This window comes from Asparagus officinalis, chromosome 10 (assembly GCF_001876935.1).
Source record: "Asparagus officinalis chromosome 10, Aspof.V1, whole genome shotgun sequence".
NCBI classification, from domain to species: Eukaryota; Viridiplantae; Streptophyta; class Magnoliopsida; order Asparagales; family Asparagaceae; genus Asparagus; species Asparagus officinalis.
Window position 1 is genome coordinate 39,628,856 of NC_033803.1, and position 24,124 is coordinate 39,652,979.

A 24,124-nucleotide genomic window follows, 5' to 3' on the forward strand; every position below is an offset into this window, starting at 1 on the left:
CAGGCGAACGTTTTAGATTGCTTTGAGTAGAATTGGAGCTGGTAGTCTAAATTTAGAAAATTTGCTAATTTGGGAAACTAAGCAGTGTCAGGTCTTTATTTTCCAGTATGTATAATTTAAGAACCATAAGTAAAATAATTTCTTGCATGTCTTTCATTTTCCTTAGTAAAAAGTTACCTCTTTTGATAGCAGTTTTTTGAACTTTGTGATAAGTTCCATTGCCGGAAAACATAACTAAAGACTTTTTGATTGTTGATTTGCTGAGTTCACTAGGATGTGTCTTTGTGGGCATATAAAAAAAGTAGAATTACCGCACCGAACCGACATAGGGGAAAACCTAATTTGTGAAGAATTTAGAAAATAGCAATGCTAATTTGGTGAAAGTAAATAACTTATGGATGGAATTTTTATGCATTTTCCTTTGTAATTGTTATGTTTTTTTTTTAAAATTTGTGGTGGCTGAAAGATTACCTTGTTGGTGCTTCTGTTGTAAAATTGTGAGTATTTCAACTTTCCATAACACAACTAAATACTGGCTGACTGTTAATGTACATTAATCATCGTGCTGGGATAAGGTCTTCCCCCACAAGAGAGAACTCGCCTAAAGGCAAGCAAAGATAAATAAGCAAGCGAGACTCTTCCCTTACAACAGGTCAAAACACCAATTTTTTGAAAGGAAGCAATCTAAGCATGCCTATACACCTTTGAAGCACGGATTCGCCCCCGGAGGCCACGGTCAAGTTAGGCTCGGACACGGTCAAAGGAGCTCGGACACAGCTTGGATTCGCCGAAGGCCGATTCATTCGGGTTGTGGGTTGCGGCCTTGCGGGTTTGGTTGTTAAAATCCAACCCAAACCGTTCGATTAAAAAACCCATCCCTATTTCTCAAATCTCCCGTTCGATTCGATCCTCAGCTGACTCAAATGAAAGAAAAAAAAAGAAAAAAACCCTAACCCTAATCCTCTCTCTCAATCTCTCAGCTCACTCCCGTTCGATTCGATCACCTCCATTGTTCCGACCCGATCCCGTCGACCGACTCCTCCTTCCTCCGACTCCTCAAGTCCACCCTCCATTCCTCCTCCCTATCCAGCACAACCACCACCAATGTCATCTTCATCTCCTCTGGTTTTTGAGTTCGAGCAGCAACCCAACATTATATTATTATCATAAATCTGATGGAGAAAGTTACTCATTTATACTAAATCGAGATTTTCGTATTACGTTCCTTCTATATATGATAATAATTTTAAAAAATTCTCACCGTATCATCGTATCCTATTTTTTTGGTTTTTACCGTATCCCGTATCCGTATCCGTGCATCGTAGCTATACACAAAAGCCATTCCTAACTTCTCTGACCAAAGATACGATATTAGAGGACAACTGAGAATGGAGAATATTAGTGTGGATTGGTGAGTATGGGCTCAAGCAACTAGAGAATCTGTGACACGATTCCCTTCACGGAGAATGTGTGAAACACGATTATGGTGAAGAGAATATGACAAGATCGCAAAATATGCCAAATTCTAGGGAGATCGAGCTTCTCCGTTAATTTATGGAACTGGACTAGCATTTTCGAATTTGACTCAATGGTGAGTTAATGAGTATAACAAGTACACAACTCCTGCCCTCTTTGGAGGGCTAAGGCCTCAAAAAGCATATTAGAATCCTCTTCAAAGAAAATAGAGAAAGCAAGAGTAGCAACTCACTTCGAATTCCATAAAACTCCACCCCCTACATAAAAACCCTCACGGCTAGATCCATCAATGTTGTGGAATATACTTGTAGGCAAATAGATTAGTAATCTAACTTCTTGGCATGGTTGCTTGATTGGAAACATGATGTGAATCCCGAAGTTTCTCACTTTTGTGGAACTGTGTGAGCCCAATCAACTTAGGCTCAGATCATTGTGTTGCAGACTGATAATTGATTTCCCAAAATCAAAATCTTGGAACTGTTCAACTGATCAATATCATGCTCCATCTTGTATATCCATGCGTATATCACTTGGTTCCTCCTCCACAATTCCATGAATTTCCATCATGTTCTGCTTTGGCCATACTTGAATTGCTCTAACTCATCTTCGAACAGTGGTGAAGGGCTTCTTATGAACATTTATTTCTAGTAACTTTAGCTTCTTCACGCATAACAGATTCTGATATTGCTTGTTAGGGAGATATGCCTTCTTGTGAATATTATATCAAGTACTTAATCAAATTTCCACCGGCTGAAATTAGCCCACACTCCATTTATTGGGCATTACGATACTAGTCTTTGAAGATCCCAATAATCCAAGCTAATCAAAGTTTCTAGTATACAATATCTGACAATAAATTTCTTAGGAATGGAAGAAGGTTTGGTACTATCTACCTAGATTTATTTGTTGATTTGCTTGATGCGCCATTCTTTCTAGTCTTTTTAGTCTTTTTTTTAGTAATTTTGGGACCCTTTGGATTAGGATGGGCCAGTTGTCGAATCGGCTAATATCATTGGAAGGGCAAATATCTGCCTTAGATCGGTTTAAGCTATAATCTAACTTAAGTGTCTGAGGGGCTCCATTGCTTTAGCCTCCTACTTTCCTGTCTAGATCAGTTTCTCGACACTTTTTAATATATTTAAGGTGTTAACATTAGTGAGTTCTAGTCTGTATTAGTTTATTCATTGAGGTCTAGTTTAGTGGTTAATGGGTGGGATCGGGTCATGGACATCTCAAGTTGAAGAAGGTTATGACCTTTTTTTATTTTAAAAAAAATCTAGTTTCCAACAACAATTGAACACTTGACCAAGTACGTTCAATTTATTTGGATAGTCTTCTATGTTATGCGAGATGAGCTTGAGCTTAATGTTGAAAATAACGATAACATATAAAGTAATGCTCTACCTCTTGTTAAGGGTTAATTGAAAAAAACACAAAAAACGTAACATATAACGTAGGTTATTTTGTTTGCTAATTATTTAGATATTTTATAAATACAAACTATTCATAATGACTAATAATGAGAATTATCAAAAATTTCAAACATTGGGGAGGGTCGGAAGAGGTTTAGGATTTAGAAGCCTTCATCTTCGTCGAGAGGGGTAGCTTTAGAAGTTGGATAAGCGTCGGAAGTGGAGTTGAGATTAGGATTTTCTTTGTTGGTGAGAGGAGATTGGGGAGTCGGAGAGACCGAGAGAGAAGCCTTGTCAACAATGGAGATAGAGGACGAGAAGAGCCTTCTTGTCAGCGATAGGATTCGTCTTCGTTGAATGTGTGTGAGAGATAGAAGAGATGGAGAGATTTTCTTCTTTGTCGAGGGCATGAGAGGAGGTTGGGGAGGCAACGAGATGAGGGAGACGCTAGAGATAGGAATAGGGGACTGCTAGGATTTTTCACGCGCATGAAATTAGGATCGGGGATTTGATTGGGAACTTATTTGGCTCAGCGTGATATTGATTTGGACGGTGGAGATATTGCCATACATCCAAATTCGATCACCAATTTAACTCAATTTAACAAGTGTTAAATAATGCTTAAGATAACGCAGATAAAACACATTTTTAGTGTTATTTTCTATGTGAAATGCAACATGGGTATTCTCTCTGAGTTTTATAACACTTTGGCCCCGTTAGGTGTCGAAACTGGGTTATAATGGGTTTCAAAACGGGTTGTTATCTATTTGCTTGAGCTTTGTTAGTATTATTTAAGCAACAAGCTATTCTTACCTAATTCACTCCACCTTCTATTTAAGGCTAAATGACATTTAAATACCTTATAGTTTCACTCTCTTAACACTTATATACCTTCAGTTGTATTTCGTAGCAGTTATCTACTCTGAGTTGGTCAAAATTAACAAGTTAATACCCTATGTATTGCAATTGCAATTTTTTTTAAAAATCTCCTATATAATATTTATATGCTAATATGCTAATGTTATAACTTTCTCTCTAATAAGTTTGTTGAATTTATGTTTAAATCTTTCTAAATTTTATTTTTGAAATACAATTATGATACATTTAAATTAGAATTTGGGTAGGTTTAATAGTAGTTTAATCAATATTAATGGTTAAAAAATTCTAAAATTAAATATGAATATCATATGAAAACTTTCAGAAGAAAATTTTCATACTTGTAAAATATAGGGTATTAATTTGCAAATTTTGACCATCCGAGGGTATATAATTATATAAATGCTACAAAATACAATCGAGAGTATATAAATGCTAAAGGAGTGAAACTATAAGGTATTTAAGTGCTATTTAGCCTTTATTTAACTATGGTCCAATTTGTGCATTTGATTCATGATACATTCTCATTTTGGACTGCGAGAGCTGGCTGATTTGAGAAAGAAGAGCAGTAGTGACTAATGAATTCATGACTTTTAAAAATGAATACAACTATAGTATTTAGCCCCTTTTTAGCAGACTAATTTGCGAGATTCAGAATTTGCTATGGCTTTAGTGCATGGAATTGATGTTACTACGAGAAACACTAACCTGGTCTTGGAGCTGTGGTAGAGGTAACAACAGATTAGGATTAAATCCTTATGATCACTGTTATAAATAGCCCCGAAATAGCGGCGCTAATAGCGTAAGCGGTCTCTTCCTGCTACGCTATCGCCCAATAGCGATGACATATTACGGAATACGTGCTTTTCGTTCGCAAAAATGGCTAATAGTATGCCATAATGGTAAATAGTGAACGATTACATGCGAAATTCGCTTTTTGAATACTATTTAAAAGCGGTTTGAGGTTTATTTTTTTAAAATAAAACCCAACCCTTGACCATTGTATTTCATCGTCTCCTGTGATTTTTAGCATATTCCTGCAACCTCTCATAGCCTCTGGCACCTACCTCAGTACTTCCTCTTACCTCCTTCACCGTGATCTCCTCTTAGGTCTGTCCTTTCATCGCTCAGCTCTTCTTCTCGAAAATGACTCTTTGACTCATCCAATCATCTTCGGTATTACGTGATGGTTACATATCTATTTCATGTTTAGGATCTCTTTAAATCATCAAATATGTTTTTTAACTGTTGAGAATTTTTCTATTAGAGACTTGAAAGGTAAAAGAATAAGACAACTAACGGTCTTTTTGATAAACATGTATGCTTTTTTATTCTGTATAGTACTTTTGTTAATATTATGTGATTCTTACACGTCTATTTCATGCTTAGGATCTTTATAAATCAACAAATATGCATTTGTAAAAAATTTAGAATTTTCTTTAAATTTTTTGAATATTTATAGATATTTAAATTGGACTATTTTTTGCCACTATTTGTTACAACCCCAAATAGCCTTTGCGGTGCCTCACCGTCATATGACGCTATCCGCTATCGGTAACCTTGATTAAAACCCTAACTAAACATTAACCATAACATATTTAACCAAATACTACCCTAATAACTAAGTACTACTCTAAGAATGACTGTCGCTTAGCAATTTGGACATGCACCATGAATAGGGAGACTGCGAGCAACTCACTACATATGAATTCTGTGGAAGCATGGCTCTATTATTACGTACCATATACCTCTAAAAATATCACTTCAAACTTTCATCGAACTTAGACTTTATTCGAACATTAATTAAAACCTTAACCAAACATGAACTAAAAGATAACAAAGAGGAGTACTTCCAAGTTCAAGTTCAATTAAAATACATTAATTGAAATCCTAACTAAACATTAACGAAAATATAGCCAACTAAATGCTATTCTAAATGGGACAATTGCCGCTCGGCGATTGGGGCATGCACCACGAATAGAGAGACTATGGGCGACGCACAAATAGATTCTATAGAGGCATAACGTGAGTATTACGAGCCTATCTTCAGTTTGTAGCTTTTTTGCACACCATACAAATGTGATCGAGCCCTCTACTGGTTATATGGGTAATTGTAGTTAACCTAACATAGTCTTCTAATGTCCAAAAGAGACATCTCCTAAATAGGAGCTAGAAGGATTTCTTGCTAAGATTCGTCATCATGCACTGGCTGGTTGCTGCCAACCACAATAGTGAGCTCTTTTTTAGTTCCACAATGTTTGGTTTTCGACAAATCATTCTCTCGATGGCTACAATGGTAGTGGACTGTAGAAACTACAACAACAGTAAATAGGATGAAGACCACAATGATAACAATGGCTATGATTGTAGCCACGATCATAGCCCTTGGTATATAGTTCTGATTCCATGGTTAGGGTAGCGATGGTGAAACATTATGTTAAGGTGTGGGAAGGTACAAGTTGGTAGTGCATTAAAACAAAGATAAAGGGAGAGCTCATGCTAAGGAATAAGAGTAGGAGGGGCTAACGAATAGGACAAGGAGGGAGGAAAAGGGGAGAGAGATCCCCTAAATAGGAGCTACATGAATTTCTTGCTTACATCCACTATCATCCTGGCCATAGTAGCGAGCTCTATTTCGTTTTTGCGATGTTTGGTAACAAATACTTCTCTGATGTCGCTGATCACAACGGACTACAGAAATTACAATGACAATAAGTAGGATGAAGACTACAACAATAAAAGCCACAATTGTAGCCTCAGACATATGATGCTTGTTAGGCGATTAGGGTGACAATGGGGGAGCATTATGTTGAGGTTTGGGAAGGTGATAGTTTGACGCCTTAAAATGGGGACGAAGGAAGAGCCAATGCTAAGGAATAGAAGGGAGAGCCCATGCTAAGGAATAAGGGGTTAGACTCGGGTAAAGTGAGAAGGATGTATTTCCTGGAGGGTAAATGAGGAGAAGTAGGCTTGTAGGGATTGAGGAAGATGAGCTTTATGGGGATATGAAATAATTTTTGATGATTTATCATTTAAATGTAGAGGGATTTGCAGGAAATTGTTAAGAACTGCTTTATGGCTCTTGGTGTCTCAAGTACCATGACTCAGTAATTTTTGTTTTTCTCTAAAGAGGTGGATTGAATTTCGCGATAAATAAAGGGAGATCTCTCCCTATATCACTATTGCAAAGATTGAATGTGATGGGACCAAAGTTTAAATATCGGCCGATAAACTGATATTATTGGCAATTTATAGGTTTTGGGGTCTTTTGCTATGATAAGTTCGGTTCTAAATCGGTTATTATTTTTGGATGTTTATTGTCGATAATGCAACGATTAAATGAGTTATCGGCGGATATTGTCAGTCCAAAATCAGAATTATCGACCTTTGGTTTGAGTTTAGATTTCGATTAAAGGCACCTATTCAATGCACTTTAAACTCGACCCAACCAGAGTTTCTACCATTGGTTAGTGATTCTAAACATAATTATTTACATTTTGGTATGTTTATATTTCATTAGGTGTGGTTAAATTACATTTTAGAATATTATACTATGTATATCACCATCCGAAAATGTCACTCCGATAAATACTACTTATCCCCGATATATCCCTGATATGTGCTATCCGATATGGATTTTGACCGTCCGATAAATCCCCGTTAACCGTATTTAAAACCTTGGGTGGGACGTCCACAATGTCTAGATCTTAAGAGTTTATTGTTTATTTATTTTGTATGATGTATTATTAATTTCATATAATTGAGGTATTTCCCAATGAAGAACTTTCTTCAAATTGTTTTCTTGGATGTGCACAAGTTTCAAGGATTGATATTGTTCTGCTACCCACACTTGCGATGGGACGTCCATGTCCATTTCTTAGAGTTTATTGTTGATTTCTTTTCTAACAATAACTTTAATTTCGTATAATTAAGGTATTTGCCAAAGAAGAGTTTTCTTCAAAATATTTTCTTAGCTATACACTAGTTTTAAGGATTGATAATGTTCTGCTGCACATATTGATATTTTCTCTTATATTAGAAGGTGGACATGATGATTATTAGATATGATAATTTCACTCTATAAATAATTAGTTAATTAAGGGCTGTGGGTGTAATTAAGATTTGGTGGTGCTTCAAAAAGTATGAGTCTGAGAGCACGATGATTGTTTGATTCTCATTCATTTTGAGAGAAAAATGGAGGGGTGAGATTTGATGTGGCATAGGTGCATAACATGATGTTGATGTTTGTAACAATTTTAATGTGATTATCATCACCCTATGACTTGACCATGTAAAAAGAAGGAAAAAAAGTTATGAGTGGTGCTAGAAGGACCCAAAAACGAGACAAGTCCATGAGAAAGCTGATGTGGTTATTAAAGAGAAAGAAAATATGAATCATAATGAGTTAGAAGATATTGTTATAGAGCAAATGCAATGGTATTTTAGGAACTAAGTCATCTCTTCCAACAAATATGCAAACTAAGATTTCCCCAAATTCAATATTCATCTAACCTTTGTGCTCACACAAAGGCTGAATTGCGATCTACCCACGTGCAACAAAGAAACTTAGTATGCTCATGCCACCGACGATGTCGCGGTTCACAATCATTCTACATCATAAAAACCTCAGCATTCCCTTTAAAATCATCGTGTTGCTCTAGTTAATATCATGAATTCCATCAAAGCTTATGTACATCTCCTGATCACAAGGTTTTAGAAATCGTTTACAGTGGAAGAAGAAATCATCAAGAAGCAAAAAACTAAGTACGTAAAATCCCTATCTTTAATTGATTCTCAAAAGGATTTCATCATTGCGAAAATTATTATTCATATGCTGGATTGTGCAATCCGGTCAAAAATTCTATCTTTATCAATGTTTTAAAAAGCCTCTGCCTAGCCAGTCTAGGCTTACGTAGTACATTGACTGCCTACCTAGCGTCTAGACGGTACCTAGTTTGTCCACCTATATTTTGGGAGTGCTTAGGGAAGCGTGATCTGTCTACATGGACTGCACCATTTAGGTATTGAGCATGATTTCCTCCATTGTATCCTCCAACCTCCTTGAACCCCAACTATGAACACCTCCTCTACCTCTCCTGACCTTGAACAAAGCATCCTCCACCACTTAAGAAGTCCGCTTAGGTTTCAGTCCAGCGTCTAAGCTTTCTATAACATTGGCATTTACTATTAGTAATTATGATAACTAAAAAAATAGAAAAATGCCTAGGCCCTGCTTAGGTTTCCGCCTAGACGCCTAATCTTTAGGCATCGAGTCCAACGCTTAGGCCGCCTAACGCTTTCTGTGACCCTGATCTTTATCATTATACAAAGAAGTAAGCTGAGTTATGAAACTAAGATCGATTTATTATTCATAAAAATAAACAGAATGTTGCTTTTGTTTTATTGTTAGATTTATTATATAGATTAGTATAGTCCCTATTGTCTTCAAATATGGTCATTATTATCACAAGCATACACAATAATAATCACAGTGATAAATATGTGAGTGCAATGATAATAACAGTACTGATACACCATATGCTATCTTTTCTTTTCTTATAAAACATTCTATGCTTGACCCTTTATAGAATTCTTTTCCCATTATTACAAGTCAAATTAAAGATAGAAATAAACAAATCAAGCCATAAATCTATTCTACTAGCTTCAATCTCTATCATCTTTTCTTTGTTGCTTGATCACGTGCCAAAAGTACTTGAAATGAAATTGACCTAGAGTTCAGCTATTAAATAAATCAAACCCTAAAATTGTAGAGCGTAGAGCCTCCACCTAAACAATTCAAACGCCAAGAGGGCTAACACTGATCCTAGTCATGTTCATAATTCACATGAGCATCAACTGATTTTTAAAGTGTGACAAAGATGTTTAGATTGGCCCTATCAATGTATTGTCTTAATCAAAGATCATTTACTGCATGTGCGGATGTTAACCTCTTTTCAAATAATTAGTGAGGAGGGCACATGCATTCACATGCCTGCTCCATGTAGTTGCTGCGCATAATTGAAGAGGTATATATGACAAGAAAAATATGCAAATGAGGATAGATATAGGTGGAGGAAATATACAAAATGTTTGATGTAGCTCTTGCCTTGAGATGTAGCTCTTGCCTTGTACATGGAGTTTCAATTGAGCTTCAATGTAAATTCAATTGGATGAATACACGACTACACCACTGCTTACTATGTTGGCTGCATTGTACATATGTCAAACAAAATATATTGTGTGTAGCTATGATCACAAACAAATGCAGTTAGAGCAAGAGCTTTTTCTTATAACCACAAACTTATACTTTTATACCCCCATTTATTTTAAACCCACACACTTCTGAAATCACTCTTAAACCGAAAATACAATCTTAAACTATTTTTAAACTCCACTATGTTTATTTCAGTAGTTTGATATACTATATTAATTTGAAGATTTATTGTAAGTTGTTAATATTTTTTCTTTAAGTAGCTATATTTTTATATTTTTTGCCCCTAAATTGCTATATTTTGCTATAGACTGAACTCCTGAAATATAAATAGTGTAAAAATGATTCAGTAGAGTCTTCTAGGTTTAATCATTCCGGTGTTAGGGCTATAAGTAGTAGTTAGAGAGATTAATTTGAAATAAGTTAGAAGAATTGATGGACCTAATAGCATTTGCAATGATTTCAGGGACTAATTTTAAAGTATGAAAGATTTGGGGTACCAATATCGAAGAAAAACTATAAGATCAAATGACTACAATAGGATACATGTAATTCACATAAAAGGCTAGGAAAAGGGGAAAAATGATTTGACATAAAAAAGCTAGTCCCACTTGCATAACTTTCCTTGCACCCCGTGAACCTTGTGGTTGTGTAGAGGAAATTCTTTTTGATATTGAAGCAAGAAATGTGTTCTGTAAGGGAGAGAGTTGAAGATAAGGTCAGCTAGTGGGAAATGTTGAACCCATTTGGGGGATTTTGTGAAACTTATTAAAAACAAATAAAGGATGTACTTTGATATTGGGCCGACCAGCTATTACTTGTGGGCCCATGTGCCCACAACTATAAGGTATTAGTATCAAATGGGTGGGGGCGATATGGTCTTAAAGAGAAAATCTTACGCAAAATATCTTCCATAAGGTTTCTAGATAAGCTAAAGGGCATCAGTGACAATTCACTAGTTTAGTAGGAGGCCCCAAACAAAAATACTGTAGCAGTAGATTCTTTTTATATAGAGAGAAACAATTGTTTGATTTGTTGGATATATCTAGAACTAATGAATTGCATGTTGGGTTCTCCTCAAATCTCAAGAATATGGATGCATGGTGTTAACCATGGAAGCTTCAAGGGTGCAGGCATAGCAAGTCTGAAGGTTTATCTTGGAATTTTCCATGAGCAATTATACAAATTGTTCTCTCTTGGAAATTGCCTAAGGAGGAAGCCTGTAAAAGGGCCTATGGCTGGTTGAAAGATGTAACAGAGACTAGAAGAGATATAGAGTGGGATTTTAAGTGATGTGTGGAGTGAGCATTTTGAATTTTCAGACGAGCAGTAAGTTCTATTCTTGATCGATGGGCAAACAATATCGGATCAAGATGAAACTTTAGATTGTTGTTTGTGACACGTTTGTGCTCATATTCGACAATTGGTTTTTCTACCCAACTCATCTATAGCTCTCCGTTATCCACCCTAATCCAGTGTGTGCTGAGGGTGATGTAAGATGATAAGTGGTGAAATCCTCTTGGAGCTTTTGAGTGATAGATGTTCTTGGGTACCTTGAGTGATGTGAGATGTGAAAGGATTTGCAAGTTTGTCCATGCAAAACTTGTCAGTTGTACTGGTTTGTGAAGTCAGTGTATTTCCCTGCTGACGAACTGTAAAGGTAGGCATGTTTGGGCGAACAACATAAAAATACTTTGTGCTCTCTTGTTGCTTGTGCTCCTTACTGTGTGGTGCTTGTCTGTGTGCTCGATAATTCCCAACATTGCCATAATATGCTTTTCATGGGTAAATGTATGGGGCGTAGTTTTCTAACTTCCAAGGTGGTTTAGCTGATCTTTCTAGCTCTAGGTAGTGGATTGAATCATTTTGGAGTGGTCTCCGTTTCACCTCTGTTCTTTTTTATAGTATAGTAGTAGTTAACTTCCAGTTACGATGAAATTGGAATTTATCAATTGCTTACCACTCAATAGTGGATTTGGACCAAATAGAAAAAGTCAAAATTTTGAGATTTGGCAACGCTGAACTTTTCAGCCCCTTAGGCAAAGTCATGTTGTTTGAGTGTGAAAATGTTTTGAGCAAATATCTATAAAGTTAACAAGGTAGGCACTAAATTTGGTCGCACTTTTAGATGAGAGATTACCATTACTTGGCATTATATTCAAGGTCGAGGCCAGCTTGTTTAACTAGTAGATCTCATGCAACTTGAATGGTTGACAACTGAATCTCCTTCAAGCTCAATTTGGATCAACTGAATCTTGATTTGGACCAAATCGAAAAAGTTAATTTTTTGCGACCCGACTATGTGAACTTTGCAGCCCCTTATGCAAAGTCATGTTGTTTGAGCGTGAATATGTTTTGAGCAAAAATTAATAAACTTTAACAAGTAAGGCAGGCACTAAATTTGATTCCACTTTGAGATGAGATATTACCATTAATTTTCAGTATCTTCAAGGTCGAGGTCAGCTTGTTTCAGTAACTAGTAGATCTCATGCAACTTGCATGGCTGCCAATTGAATCCCTTCAAGCTCAGTCCAGATCTTGTGCTCAAGCTATGTAGCTTGAGTTAACTCTTGCTTTATTTTTCTGATAGGTTGTTAGAATGGGTATATAAATTTCCTCTGCCTCTGTCGATCTGGAATGTATCTGTTGGTTCCCCATAAAACCGATTAAGGATCTATAACGTTTTACCTACTAGAGTTTAACTTAAAATGAAACATCCAATCTAAACAATACATCATATCAGGCTAAATGATTATAATTGGTCATTTGGACTTAGACTCTTAAAAAGGTTCCTAGATTCTACAAATACTTCATTGTCAAGCTAAGTCTACATGACACTTAGGCAACTTACATGACGCATTACTATGGCCAAATGGAAGCATCAAAGTGAAAAACCAGTTATTGGATGATCTTCTTGAGGCAACTATATATGGTTTACAATATGATATCTGATATTGAGTCAATTGACGATGGAAACTTGCTGTCATTAGTTATGCACAAACGTATTCTTGATTCTCTTTATGATTCGGTACAAAAAATAATAATAACTCATTTTAACCTACAAAAAATAATAACAACTCATTTTAACCCATATTTCAGGTTGGAGAGATTGGGAGCTCTTAAATGGGACAAAGTAGTCTATCAACATCAAGGATGGAGGCTTATTACATGTATCTGGTTGCATGCAGGAGTCATACATCTGATAGCAAATATGCTAAGCTTGGTTTTCATTGGAATCCGTCTTGAGCAACAATTTGGGTTTAGTAAGCTCTGTTTCTCGTTAATAAAGTTTATATACCACTGTATTTGATTTAAGCCCATTTGGTACTTATTTATTGAAGGAAATTAAGTGGCATTTATCATAGCATTTCGGTGGTATTTTTAGTCTCACTGAATTTGACCTGGTTTCTAGATCACATGCATATATTATCTGTAGTTTCTTCTTTCTACTAGTCTTATTGTTCTTTATCTTTGCAGTTCGGATTGGCTTAATATACCTTATTGCTGGATTCGGTGGAAGTGTCCTTTCATCTCTGTTTATAAGGAACAGTATTTCTGTTGGTGCCTCAGGTGCATTGTTCGGACTTCTTGGAGCAATGTTGTCTGAACTCTTTACAAACTGGACAATCTATACCAACAAGGTAAATGTTATCCTTTTCGTTCTTTCTCCTTAATAATTTTCAGTTTCTTACTAGCAAGTTTAATCATGTGTCTAATTAGATTCATTGATCTTTTTCTATAGGCTGCAGCAATACTGACTCTTTTAATCATCATTGTGATCAACTTGGCTATTGGAATATTGCCACATGTTGACAACTTTGCACATATTGGAGGGTTCTTAACAGGACTCCTCCTAGGCTTTGTTTTGTTGATGAGACCACAATTTGGTTGGATTGAACGGAGATACCTTCCTCAGGCAAGTCAGGTTAATTCAAAGTACAAAGCACACCAGTATGTCCTGTTCATATTTGCGCTTCTGCTGCTGATAGTTGGGTAAGAAGCTATTCTCTTAAAACATTCCCTGTTTGTTCACAATCCTGAAGTTAATCAGTATAGCTTTCATGCAGAATATATGGGTTTCATTGCTTGCTGATTTCCAATGCAATGCACTCTCACCATGTATTCCTTCTATCATGGGCTACAACCATGCAATCAGTCTTTTAGAGTCCATTTATAGCTCAATTTTGTTATTGTATCTTTCCAGTGTAAGGTGGTCTTGCTGGCATCATCTCTACTACAGTTAAGTAGTCAGCACTCTTGCTGGTTCGATTAGAGAAGCCCTTTATTTTAAATGCCTGACCACTGGTTTTAGAACTGATATTGAGACACACACATGATGTACATTTAATATGTATATGTATATATAGATATATATGCATGCATACATACATACATATATACACATGATGCAACATTAGGCACTTCTAGTCGCCAGACCAAGCGCTAGCATCTTAGCTGGGAAGATGCTGGGCACTTAAGTCGCATGGAAGCGTTTTTAGTATCGAGAGAGAAAGAATTCTTTTCGAAGAATCAAAATTCCATCCTTGCCATTAACTTAAGATAGGCTTGGATAAGAGTTTTCATCTTATCCTCGCCATTAACTTAAGATGGGCTTGGATAAGAGTTTTTCATCTTATCCATTTTAACTTGGCCCATTCCCTTGAGTGCGGTGTAGTCCGTGTGAGCAGCCATACTCCTCTAGGAACTCCCCAGACTTAGGTAGGCAGCCTAAGTGCCGCTTAGGCCTAGGCGGGCACCTAGGCGAGTGCCTAAACCGTTTTTTAAAACAATAATGTGTCATGTAATATGTACGTACATGATATTCTGTTTCTCCAAGATATCTTTATACTAAATTCATCTCTCTTAAAATGTAAATGCAAAATGTAAAATGTAAATGCAAAATGTAAAATGTAAATGCAAAACGGCCTAAGAAAATGTTCATGCAAAACAAAGAATAAAATAAAAGCGACCCCTGTCTTTTATACATAAAAACTAATACATCCATAGTATTCATTATTACATGACTTGTTACATAATCCCCTCAGTATATCCAAAGGCAACCAAGCACAATAGTGATTGCAACGTCTCAATCCATGTTCACATGCAATACATGAATCATATTCACCATGCATAACGTCTCTAGCTTCGGCTATTATCGATGTAATACAAGCAATCGGTTTACCTGACTGAGCAAGTGTGGCTGTAGCGAGAGAGGACTGAGTCTTCTAAAATTGTTGAAATAGCTAAAATTGCTCAAATTGACGTTGGGTGTCATCATCTAAAGGACTATCTTGTGCAGCCACATGCCCTTAGAAATGCAAACTTGAGGAGTGGGCATAAAACTCTTTAACATATGTCACCATCATTAATTCCTTGAATTGTTATTTGTCTATTAGAGCCAAAGATATCATAAAAATATTATGTCATCCCTCAAGTTTGCATTTCATATTCCATCCCGAATGCTGCACTTTTTCAGTTCTTTGATGGAGGTAGTATATTTTGTTAATAAAGGTTGGACATGCATTGAGTTTCTTTCTTGGAAGGTGTCGCTCTTCTAATTTGCATTGTTTCATTTTATCTCGCAATGAAATGGGGTGGAATAACTTCACCTGTTTCCAAAAAAAGGTATATAAGGGGTGATACAGTGCCAAGGGGGACTTCATGTCATAAAGTTTTATAAGAAACAATTTTCAAGATATCGAGACATATGTGGGATTACAGACTCACAACAATTTCTTATATCCACTTGCCTCGAAGTAACAATAAATTTCATTACTCTTAACAACCTTATGCCTTTATTAACTAAATGATTTTAAGAAGTATTAGGGCAAATAACTTCATCAGGCTAGGTTGAAAATTCCACTGAATTATCATGTGGATATGCATTTTCAGGCTTTGTGACAGTGTATATGTACACATGCACGTGCACTCGCGCGTGCGCGCGCACACACACGTCCATTTCTACATACACGTGTGCAGGGGCGGATGCTGGTTCATGGGTTAGGGTGTACAGTTGCACCCCAACAAATTTACAAATTGCATATAAAGTCATTGTAATATTTATGATTGCCCCCCACCCCCCACGCCCCACCCAAAAAAAAAAATGCACACCAATCTATCGAAAACCACTGAATAAGTTAGTAGAAATTGAATTAGCCCCTTCAAGGTGTACCAACTGTTAAGTGTATTCCATTAGGTACTATAGTTTAATAATATTATATTTTATTTTTTGATAAATAAATACTTGTCGACCCCCCCCCAAAAAAAAACAGCGCGCGCAAACCAAAACTCAACAAAAAAAGGAATTTGTTGTGGATCCGGTCACTGTGTGTGTGGACAACTATGAACTGTTTAGATCAAAATTACTGATGAACCAACATGTATTTCCATAGCTAGGTGTAAACATCTTATTTGTGCCCTATATGTATAATACAAACCTCATAGTCATGAATAAAATTCAAATATGTAAGTCATGAAGACTAATATATTAGAGAATATGAGCAGCATCTATCAGTCTCCAAAATATAGGTGATACCTGTTCAGGCTAGCGTCTTGGGAGAATTCTCTAGCACAATCAAGATGATTACAACTGGTTTAACTGATACATTTTGCATTTGTTCAAAATTTTGACACATTACCATGTTATAATATCCTGTGCAAACACAAGTAGTCAGTGTTTTCTTTTTTTGGCAGATTTGCTGTTGGTTTGGTAATGCTATTTCGAGGAGAGAATGGGTATGATCATTGCCACTGGTGTCATTATCTTAGTTGTGTACCCACCTCAAGTTGGAGTTGCGGAACCTAAAGAGTTCTCTGAACTTCTTGTCGGACATGAAAGAGAGAGTATCAATGTGTTTCCTCGAGTACTTTTAGAATGTTGTTGTGCTTTAGTTATTTGTTGTTAATTTAAATTCACTTGTAAATATGTAGGTATGTCAATTTTTTTTTTGTGTTATAAGTCAGCTGAGGCATTTGTATTACTGGAAAGCATTCTTTTATATGTTTATATATGTTGCGTTGCCCATTTTTTTTCCTTTTCTGTCACATGGTAAAAGATTTGCCGTGTCAAGGTGCATAAATTGCTCAAGAATGTATCCATTTGTCTTCACAATTGCAAATGAAAGCCTTAAGCCCTGAAAAACAAGATAGCAGTCACCGAATGAGTGGAGGATTTGCTTGGGATCGTTGTTGATGTATTATGCTTAGTTCCTGTATATAGTTAACATGAGCTGTGCTAGGCATTGTGCATTGCATTATTCCTCAAATTTCCCCTCCATCTTCTTCCATGTTCTCTTCCCTTCTTCCATATTGTTGGGGTCAGTTCTTGTCGACAACAATTCAGGCACGGAGTTTGCGCGATTATGTAATGCCCATTTACTTTGGAAAGGAAATATAGATTTATTCTAGGGCTATACTACAATGAGTACAACTGAATGCTGATTTTCTTGGCAACCTGCAATTGATTTTCACATTAGCATGTCAAAAAAAGAAAAAGGAGAAAAAAAGAAAGGAAAAAGAAAAAGGCTGAGCTGATCACGCTGCATTGACCGCAAAACTTTGCTAAGTCATTGAGCTCATCACGCTGAATTGACCGCAAAACTTTTCTAAGTCATTCAACTCAAATGAACCTGCACAAACCCAACGTGACTTAACAAGATCACCCTTCTCTCCACAAATTTATAACACAAACTGCTACATTCTAATCAACCAAGGTCCGAAGAGCCCAAAATGTCTTGTATAAATCCAATGAAACTCTCAGCCAACGCCGGTGTAGTTCTTGCACTATGGTGCATGATAACGCTAACCGCGGGGTCCATTGACTGCACTACGGTCTCATCCCTAACCGCGAGGTGCATGGATTTTGTAGTCTACGGTGGCATGGCCCCAGGCCTGGGCTCACCGTGCTGTAGCGGGCTAGTGGGCCTCTACAACGTGGCGGCGACCTCAGTTGACGAGAGACGAATTGTTTGCAACTGTTTAATGGGCCTTATAACTGCCAACAACTCAAATGCAAGCGATATAGCTCGGTTGCCTGGTCTTTGTGGCATCTCTCTTGGTTTCACTATTGATCCCAACACTTCCTGCAATAGGTAATCTTAAGGTTTCTCTAGGGACTTATGATCCATTGTAGCAGATTATCATTCATCAACTATTTTACTAGTACTTACCATACCGCAATTCATTAGAAATCGGATTCTGCGATTTATTTTTCTCAAAATGCACATGCTAGTAAAAATAGTTGAGAGGTAGTAAAACCTACTGAACGTGTAGGTGAGCAGGGTTATCGGCAATTTACCCTATTTTGGTTAACTAACGCCTACTGTGTGTATCAGATCTTTGTACCGTTGCACGTCAACTCACTTTCATCTCTGCTCTCTCGCCCCCCTAGGAGTCATAAAGGAGCAAATTGATTAACTAAAACACCAAATGGGAAGAGGAGCTAGAGTGTGTTACCTCAAACATACACATTAAGCTTAGTTACTTAAGAAGAATGATTTAGTAAAAATAAGCAAAGTGAAAACTATATAAAGAGCCTATAAAATTATTCATATTTGGAGCTCTGAGGATCCATATCGAAATCTACAATTGAATATGGTTTGAGTATCCAAATATGAATCTCCCATCGAGATAGGATCAAGTTACAGGGTTATCAGAACCCGTTGGCAACCCTAGAATACAGTTAAAGATGAGTCTAAATTAGAATTACAACATGTCCATTCAAGATGCATGTTAGATTTTGATCTAGCTAAGTAAAATATAAAGCTTATTTGGATGTAGTTTAGTGCTCTCATCAACAGAGTGATCCTTAGATCCTCATTAACATCTGGAGGGTTGTTTTGGATGCAGCATTTCTTGAACATGATTCAAGACTCATAGACTTCAGGAGATTTATCATTGTAGATTATGACATCCAAGCAGACAAAGACGGCAAAGAAATAAATTGTTCTCAATGTTCGCCAACTCAACTATTATGGTCTACAGAGGAGGAAATATGTAACCGCTACACTTTCCCTGTGGGAAAACAAACTAGTTGGTGAATTCCAACTTATCTTCATGTAATGCTGAAATCATATATAATGTGCTTAGTAATTACTTGCAGAATTCTCTTGTGCTACTTTTAGCTACACGTGCACAAATGGGTGATGATGAACAAAAACACAGCTATCCATCTGTCCGTCCAAAACTTCAAGAAAAATACTCATAATCACTTGATTCTCGTCATACTAAGAAATGCATCAACATAGTTCAACACAGAGGTAAAGAAAAAAAATTTTAAGCTGTACTTTTTTCTCATCGCAAGCGCTGCTACTGGTTCATCATACTCAGATAGTTATCCATCCTAGTCCAACTGAAGAGAGAGTAAAAACACATTTGAGCATCTGAAACAACTCACTTAGTGATTCCCCTTTTACAAATGAAACGGTATTTTGTTCTTGGAATCGACTTGTAATTAATCATCTTCGTACAGGGAGATTGCTTTAACTAAACATCTAAAGCAACTTACGTATGGTACAAAACAAAACCTCTCCAACTACTTCACATTCTTAATCTATGTATGCTATAAAAACCAGCTTGGAGATGGAGACAGATATCTACTCGGTTATGTAAATCAATGTAGAAATCTACGGTAAAAATGAAAATAGCCTGTAACTGTACAGGTAATTTTATCCACAAGCTCAGAGTCGTATATAACTCCTGGAAAAAATGGAAAAGATTTCATCAACTTCAAATTCTGCTCCCATTTCAAAATTTCCTAGAACTCTGATTGTACTCACGTTTGATGAGACTGGCCATGTTTGATCAGTCTGTCTCTAAGCAACATTGCCTTCACATCTTGATCAGACTGTTGGGGATTCGAAATAATCAAATCGAACCTGTGCCCTTCCGGACCTTGTGTTTGAGAGTAGGAAAGTAGGAAAATCACCGAAAGTAAAATATAAAACTTGTAGGAAAGTAAACAAGAAAGAACACACCAGATTTAACGAGGTTCGGCAACATGCTAAGTCCTCGGGAGCCACACAACACAAGTTTTTGATTAATTTGATTAAAGATTACAAGCTCACAAACTAGGATTTAATCTCTCTGAAGAATCCTATTAAAAACTCTCCTTTTAATGCACACAAAACCCTAAAATCGTTTAGGCATATATAGGAATCCCAACCAAACAGAATACAAAACAGATTAGGAAACAGAAAAATCCCGTCGCGGTCGACCGAGCTTGGTCCTGCGGTCGACCAACCAGAGCATTGATTTTGCACCTTGCACGGTGCACGTTCGCGATCGATCGGACCAGCTACCGCGGTCGATCGGTCAGAGAGACTGTTTCTGCTCAGTCTGCTATAGGCTTAGCGGTCGACCGGACCAGACCTAGCGGTCGACCGACCCGACTGTTTCCTATTTTTCTTCGTCTTCTTGATTCCAGCTTTGGGGCTATACACTTAGACTAACAATCTCCCACTTGGAGACCAAAGCACTATCAACGAGCTCACCCGAACTCTCCCCTTCTTCGCAAGCATCTCCTCCTTCCCGAAAAAATCCTTTCTTCAATCATCATCTTCCCGGTGATCCCGCCGATCCTCCTGGTGTGGCTCCGGCTTTATCTCCTACACGTGAAGGCCAACTGAAGTTGCGCACAACTCCAGTTTCTCGATGATCACTGCTTTCGTTAACATATCCGCAGGATTTTGACTCCCCAAAATCTTCTCTAGTTGTAACTTTCATTCCTCAATCAGCGAGCGTATGAAATGGTATCGTACGTTGATGTGCTTCTGATAATCATATTTTATTACAATTTTATACCCTCATTATCTATTTTATATGAATAAATATACCACTAATAATTGTTTTTATCTTTTAATTGCAGGTTAATGAAGAATAAATCTCAAACTCTCATTTCTCAACAAAAACCCATTGATTAAATGAAGAAATGAAGCAAAGAAGCACATTGGAAAATCAATTTCCAAATTATCCAAAAGCCCAGAATCAAGTCGTGTAGCCTGTAGAAGCCGGAGAAAATCAAAAATCCAATATGAAAAGAAATCATATTCAAAATGGTTGGCCACAAAGAAACGACCATATCTCCTAATCCGGAAGGCGGAATTTAACATATAATATATGAAAATCGCCTATCTCGACGAGACAAAGCTATCCGTGAAATCAGAATTTGGAAATGTAAACTCCTTTTGGAGAGGAGGGCTACTCTTAATTGAGAAGGCCTTCCAAAATTGTAACTTTAGTTGCAATTAATAATAATAATTTTTTCACCACTTTAAATATTTCTTCTCTTTGTTGGATGATGAAGATGGAGATGAAGAATTATTTAGAGGTTTGCATTTTCTTTCCTTTTTCTCTTTTATTTCCTTTTTATTGCTTATTAGTGTAGATTTATTTCTATGCTTGTAGTTTAGATTTTATTTTCTTGTTAAATAGCCAAGAGGCTAGAACCCTCTTGCCTTAGATTTATTTCATGCTTATAGAGTAGATTTATTTTCTTGCATTTAATTCTTGCAATTTTATTTTGTAGTTTAGATTTTGCACTTTATTTTGTAGTTAGATTTTAATTTCTTATACTATTCACCTTGAGGCTAGAACCCTCTTGGGTTTAGTTTTTCTTTTTGTTTATTTTTATTTTGTTTGATTCGCCTTTAGGCTAGAACCCTCTAGGGAATCATCCTTTTCTAAGAAGTGTGTTCAATTTTAGATTACCCATATCTATAATTGAATCCATCATCTTTAATTTCTTGCATTTTCATTTATTCTAGAATTTTGTTCTTCATTCTTGAATTTTTATTTGTTTCTTGATTTTATTCATTTTTCCTTCTCACCTTATTGTTCATACTCACTCTCATTTACACTTTACACCTATTTACACACCACTTTCACTCTCTCAATCTCTTCATAATCACATTCACTCATCAATCTTATTTGTCACACACACAACATAAGAACCGATTTCATATTTTCTCCTACTAAACACCTTCCTCGTGGGATCGATATCTTAAATACTATAACTTGACACGGTTGTGCACTTGCAACCTTTTTGATACATGTTTATGCCGCATCAGCTTCATTCTGACATGATATACAGGATTCTTGGTAAGGTGTATAGCGTTCTGGATATCACAATAAAGAACTTCGTTCTCCCACTTCAGATCCAACTCTTCCAGGCACCCGGTTTACCAAATCATCTCCTTGCTAGTTTCAGACACTACGACATACTCTGCCTTAGTTGTGGATAATGTTATAATTTTCTGCAGATGTGATACCCAGCTCACTACTGTCGACGACAAGGTATAAACATACCTCATGATACTTCGTCTTGTATCATGATCACCAACGAAATCCGCATCCACGTATCCCTGCAGTACCAAATCATTCCTCCTGAAACATAGTGGCTTGTCCGTAGTCCCTCTCAGGTAACACAATATCCACTTCACGGCCTCCTAATGTTGCTTCCCTAGATTGCTTGCAAACCTTCTCACAACTCCCACTACATGGGCAATATCCGGCCTCGTGCAAACCAGCGCGTACATAAGACTACCAATGACTGATGAATATGACACTCTGCTCATATGATCCTTCTTTGCATCTGTCTTGGGTGATTGCTCCTCAGATAACTTGAATTGACTTCCAAAGGGTGTGCTAACAACCTTAGCATTCTACATGTTGAACATTTGAAGTATCTTCTTGATGTATTCAGCTTGACTCAACTTTAACGTCCCTTTAGCTTCATCTTTACTGATTCACATCCTAAGAATTTTCTTCACTGCACCCAGATCCTTCAAATCAAAATCCTTCGCCAACTACTTCTTCAAGTTGTTTATCTCCTCTAAATACGGTCCTGCAACTAACATGTCATCAACATATAGTAATAACACGATATAGCTATATTCGAACCTCTTGAAGTAGCAGTAATGATCTGAATTGCATCTTCTATAGCCATTTCTCTGCATAAAGTTATTAAACTTCTTATACCACTGTCTCAGATCCTGTTTCAAACCGTGCAAACTCTTCTTGAGCTTACACACCATCTCTACCTTATCTTTTTTCAATGAAGCCAACATGTTGCTTCATGTAGATTTCTTCATTCAAGTCACCATGAAGAAAGGCAGTCTTCACATCTAACTGTTCAAGGTAGATATCTTCTACAGCTACTAAGCTCAACACCACTCTAATGGTTGTAAGCTTCACAATAGGGAAAAATATCTCGGTATAATTCACTCATTCCCGCTGTTGGAACCTCTTTACGACTAATCTGGTGTCACGTCCCGCTTCCCAAAATACCGGGGAATCGGAACGTGAACAAGCCCGCGACGTATTAGACTGAGAAGAGATAAGTGCTAGACCCCGTCTTCTCAATCTAATACGCTAAGCGTCTGGAAATAAATACAATACGAAGTCACAGGTCCCCGATCACAATCAGCAAGAATATAATAGACAACTCAGAATAAAATAATACATATCACAAATGAATATCATCCACAACATAAAATACGGGTCAAACATGCCCTTATACAAATCTGAACAAGAGAATATTGGAAAGATACAATATACATCGTTCAAGTAGGAATGGAAAGAACTACAAAAGTAACTGGAACCTTCAAAGAATAGGCTTCGACTCCTTCTTCTGCTCCGTCTACATGGCACTTCTGTTGAGAATCCTCTGGCTCCTGCTGAACCTGTTCTTCTCCTAAGTCTGACGTACACCAGAGAAAACAGGTGTACGTCAGGTGCATGGCGCACGGCAAGACCAAACCCCACAAAGAAAAATAGAACGAACGAAAATCCAATGCGAAAAACAATACTATAACCGAAATGACAAAAGAACGTGCAACTGGAATCCATAAATCAACATGAAAACACTACTAAATCATGATAACATAAAGCATCCAAAATCGATCAGGTAACGAGATCATGCAGCTAGCGATCAGAAATCATCCAAGTCATAAGGTCATACACTAGATGAAATTAATACTTAAAAATCTACAACTCGAGACATAGTACGTCGAGCGAAATAATCCAAACAAGGAAACCCTCATGTATATACCATATGTCTCGAATTATAAATAAATAAATATTAATCCCGATCTATGTACGAAGAAAAACACAACTAGCCTACATCTCACAAGAAATCATACTTAGCTAAGAA

At 36.8% G+C, this 24,124-nt stretch overlaps 2 protein-coding genes across 2 annotated transcripts in view; both read left to right on the plus strand.

Moving 5' to 3' along the window:
• Positions 1–17,008, plus strand: part of LOC109826659 (RHOMBOID-like protein 2) — a 61,288-nt gene extending 44,280 nt beyond the window's left edge. Inside the window, exons 4-7 of the mRNA XM_020393679.1 lie at positions 13,075–13,238; positions 13,453–13,616; positions 13,718–13,968; positions 16,669–17,008. Of these exons, the coding sequence (XP_020249268.1) occupies positions 13,075–13,238; positions 13,453–13,616; positions 13,718–13,968; positions 16,669–16,780 (691 nt within the window). The 3' untranslated portion in view covers positions 16,781–17,008. The remainder of the gene's footprint in view (positions 1–13,074; positions 13,239–13,452; positions 13,617–13,717; positions 13,969–16,668) is intronic.
• Positions 17,662–19,077, plus strand: LOC109825512 (putative non-specific lipid-transfer protein 14). Its single transcript, XM_020392365.1, has 2 exons — positions 17,662–18,065; positions 18,823–19,077. Exons 1-2 carry the CDS (start codon positions 17,704–17,706, stop codon positions 18,830–18,832), a joined length of 372 nt encoding a protein of 123 aa, XP_020247954.1. The 5' UTR covers positions 17,662–17,703; the 3' UTR covers positions 18,833–19,077.

Coding starts and splice junctions, on each gene's coding strand:
- LOC109825512 (XM_020392365.1), top strand. CDS start 17,704: ATGTCTTGTATAAATCCAATGAAACTCTCAGCCAACGCCGGTGTAGTT.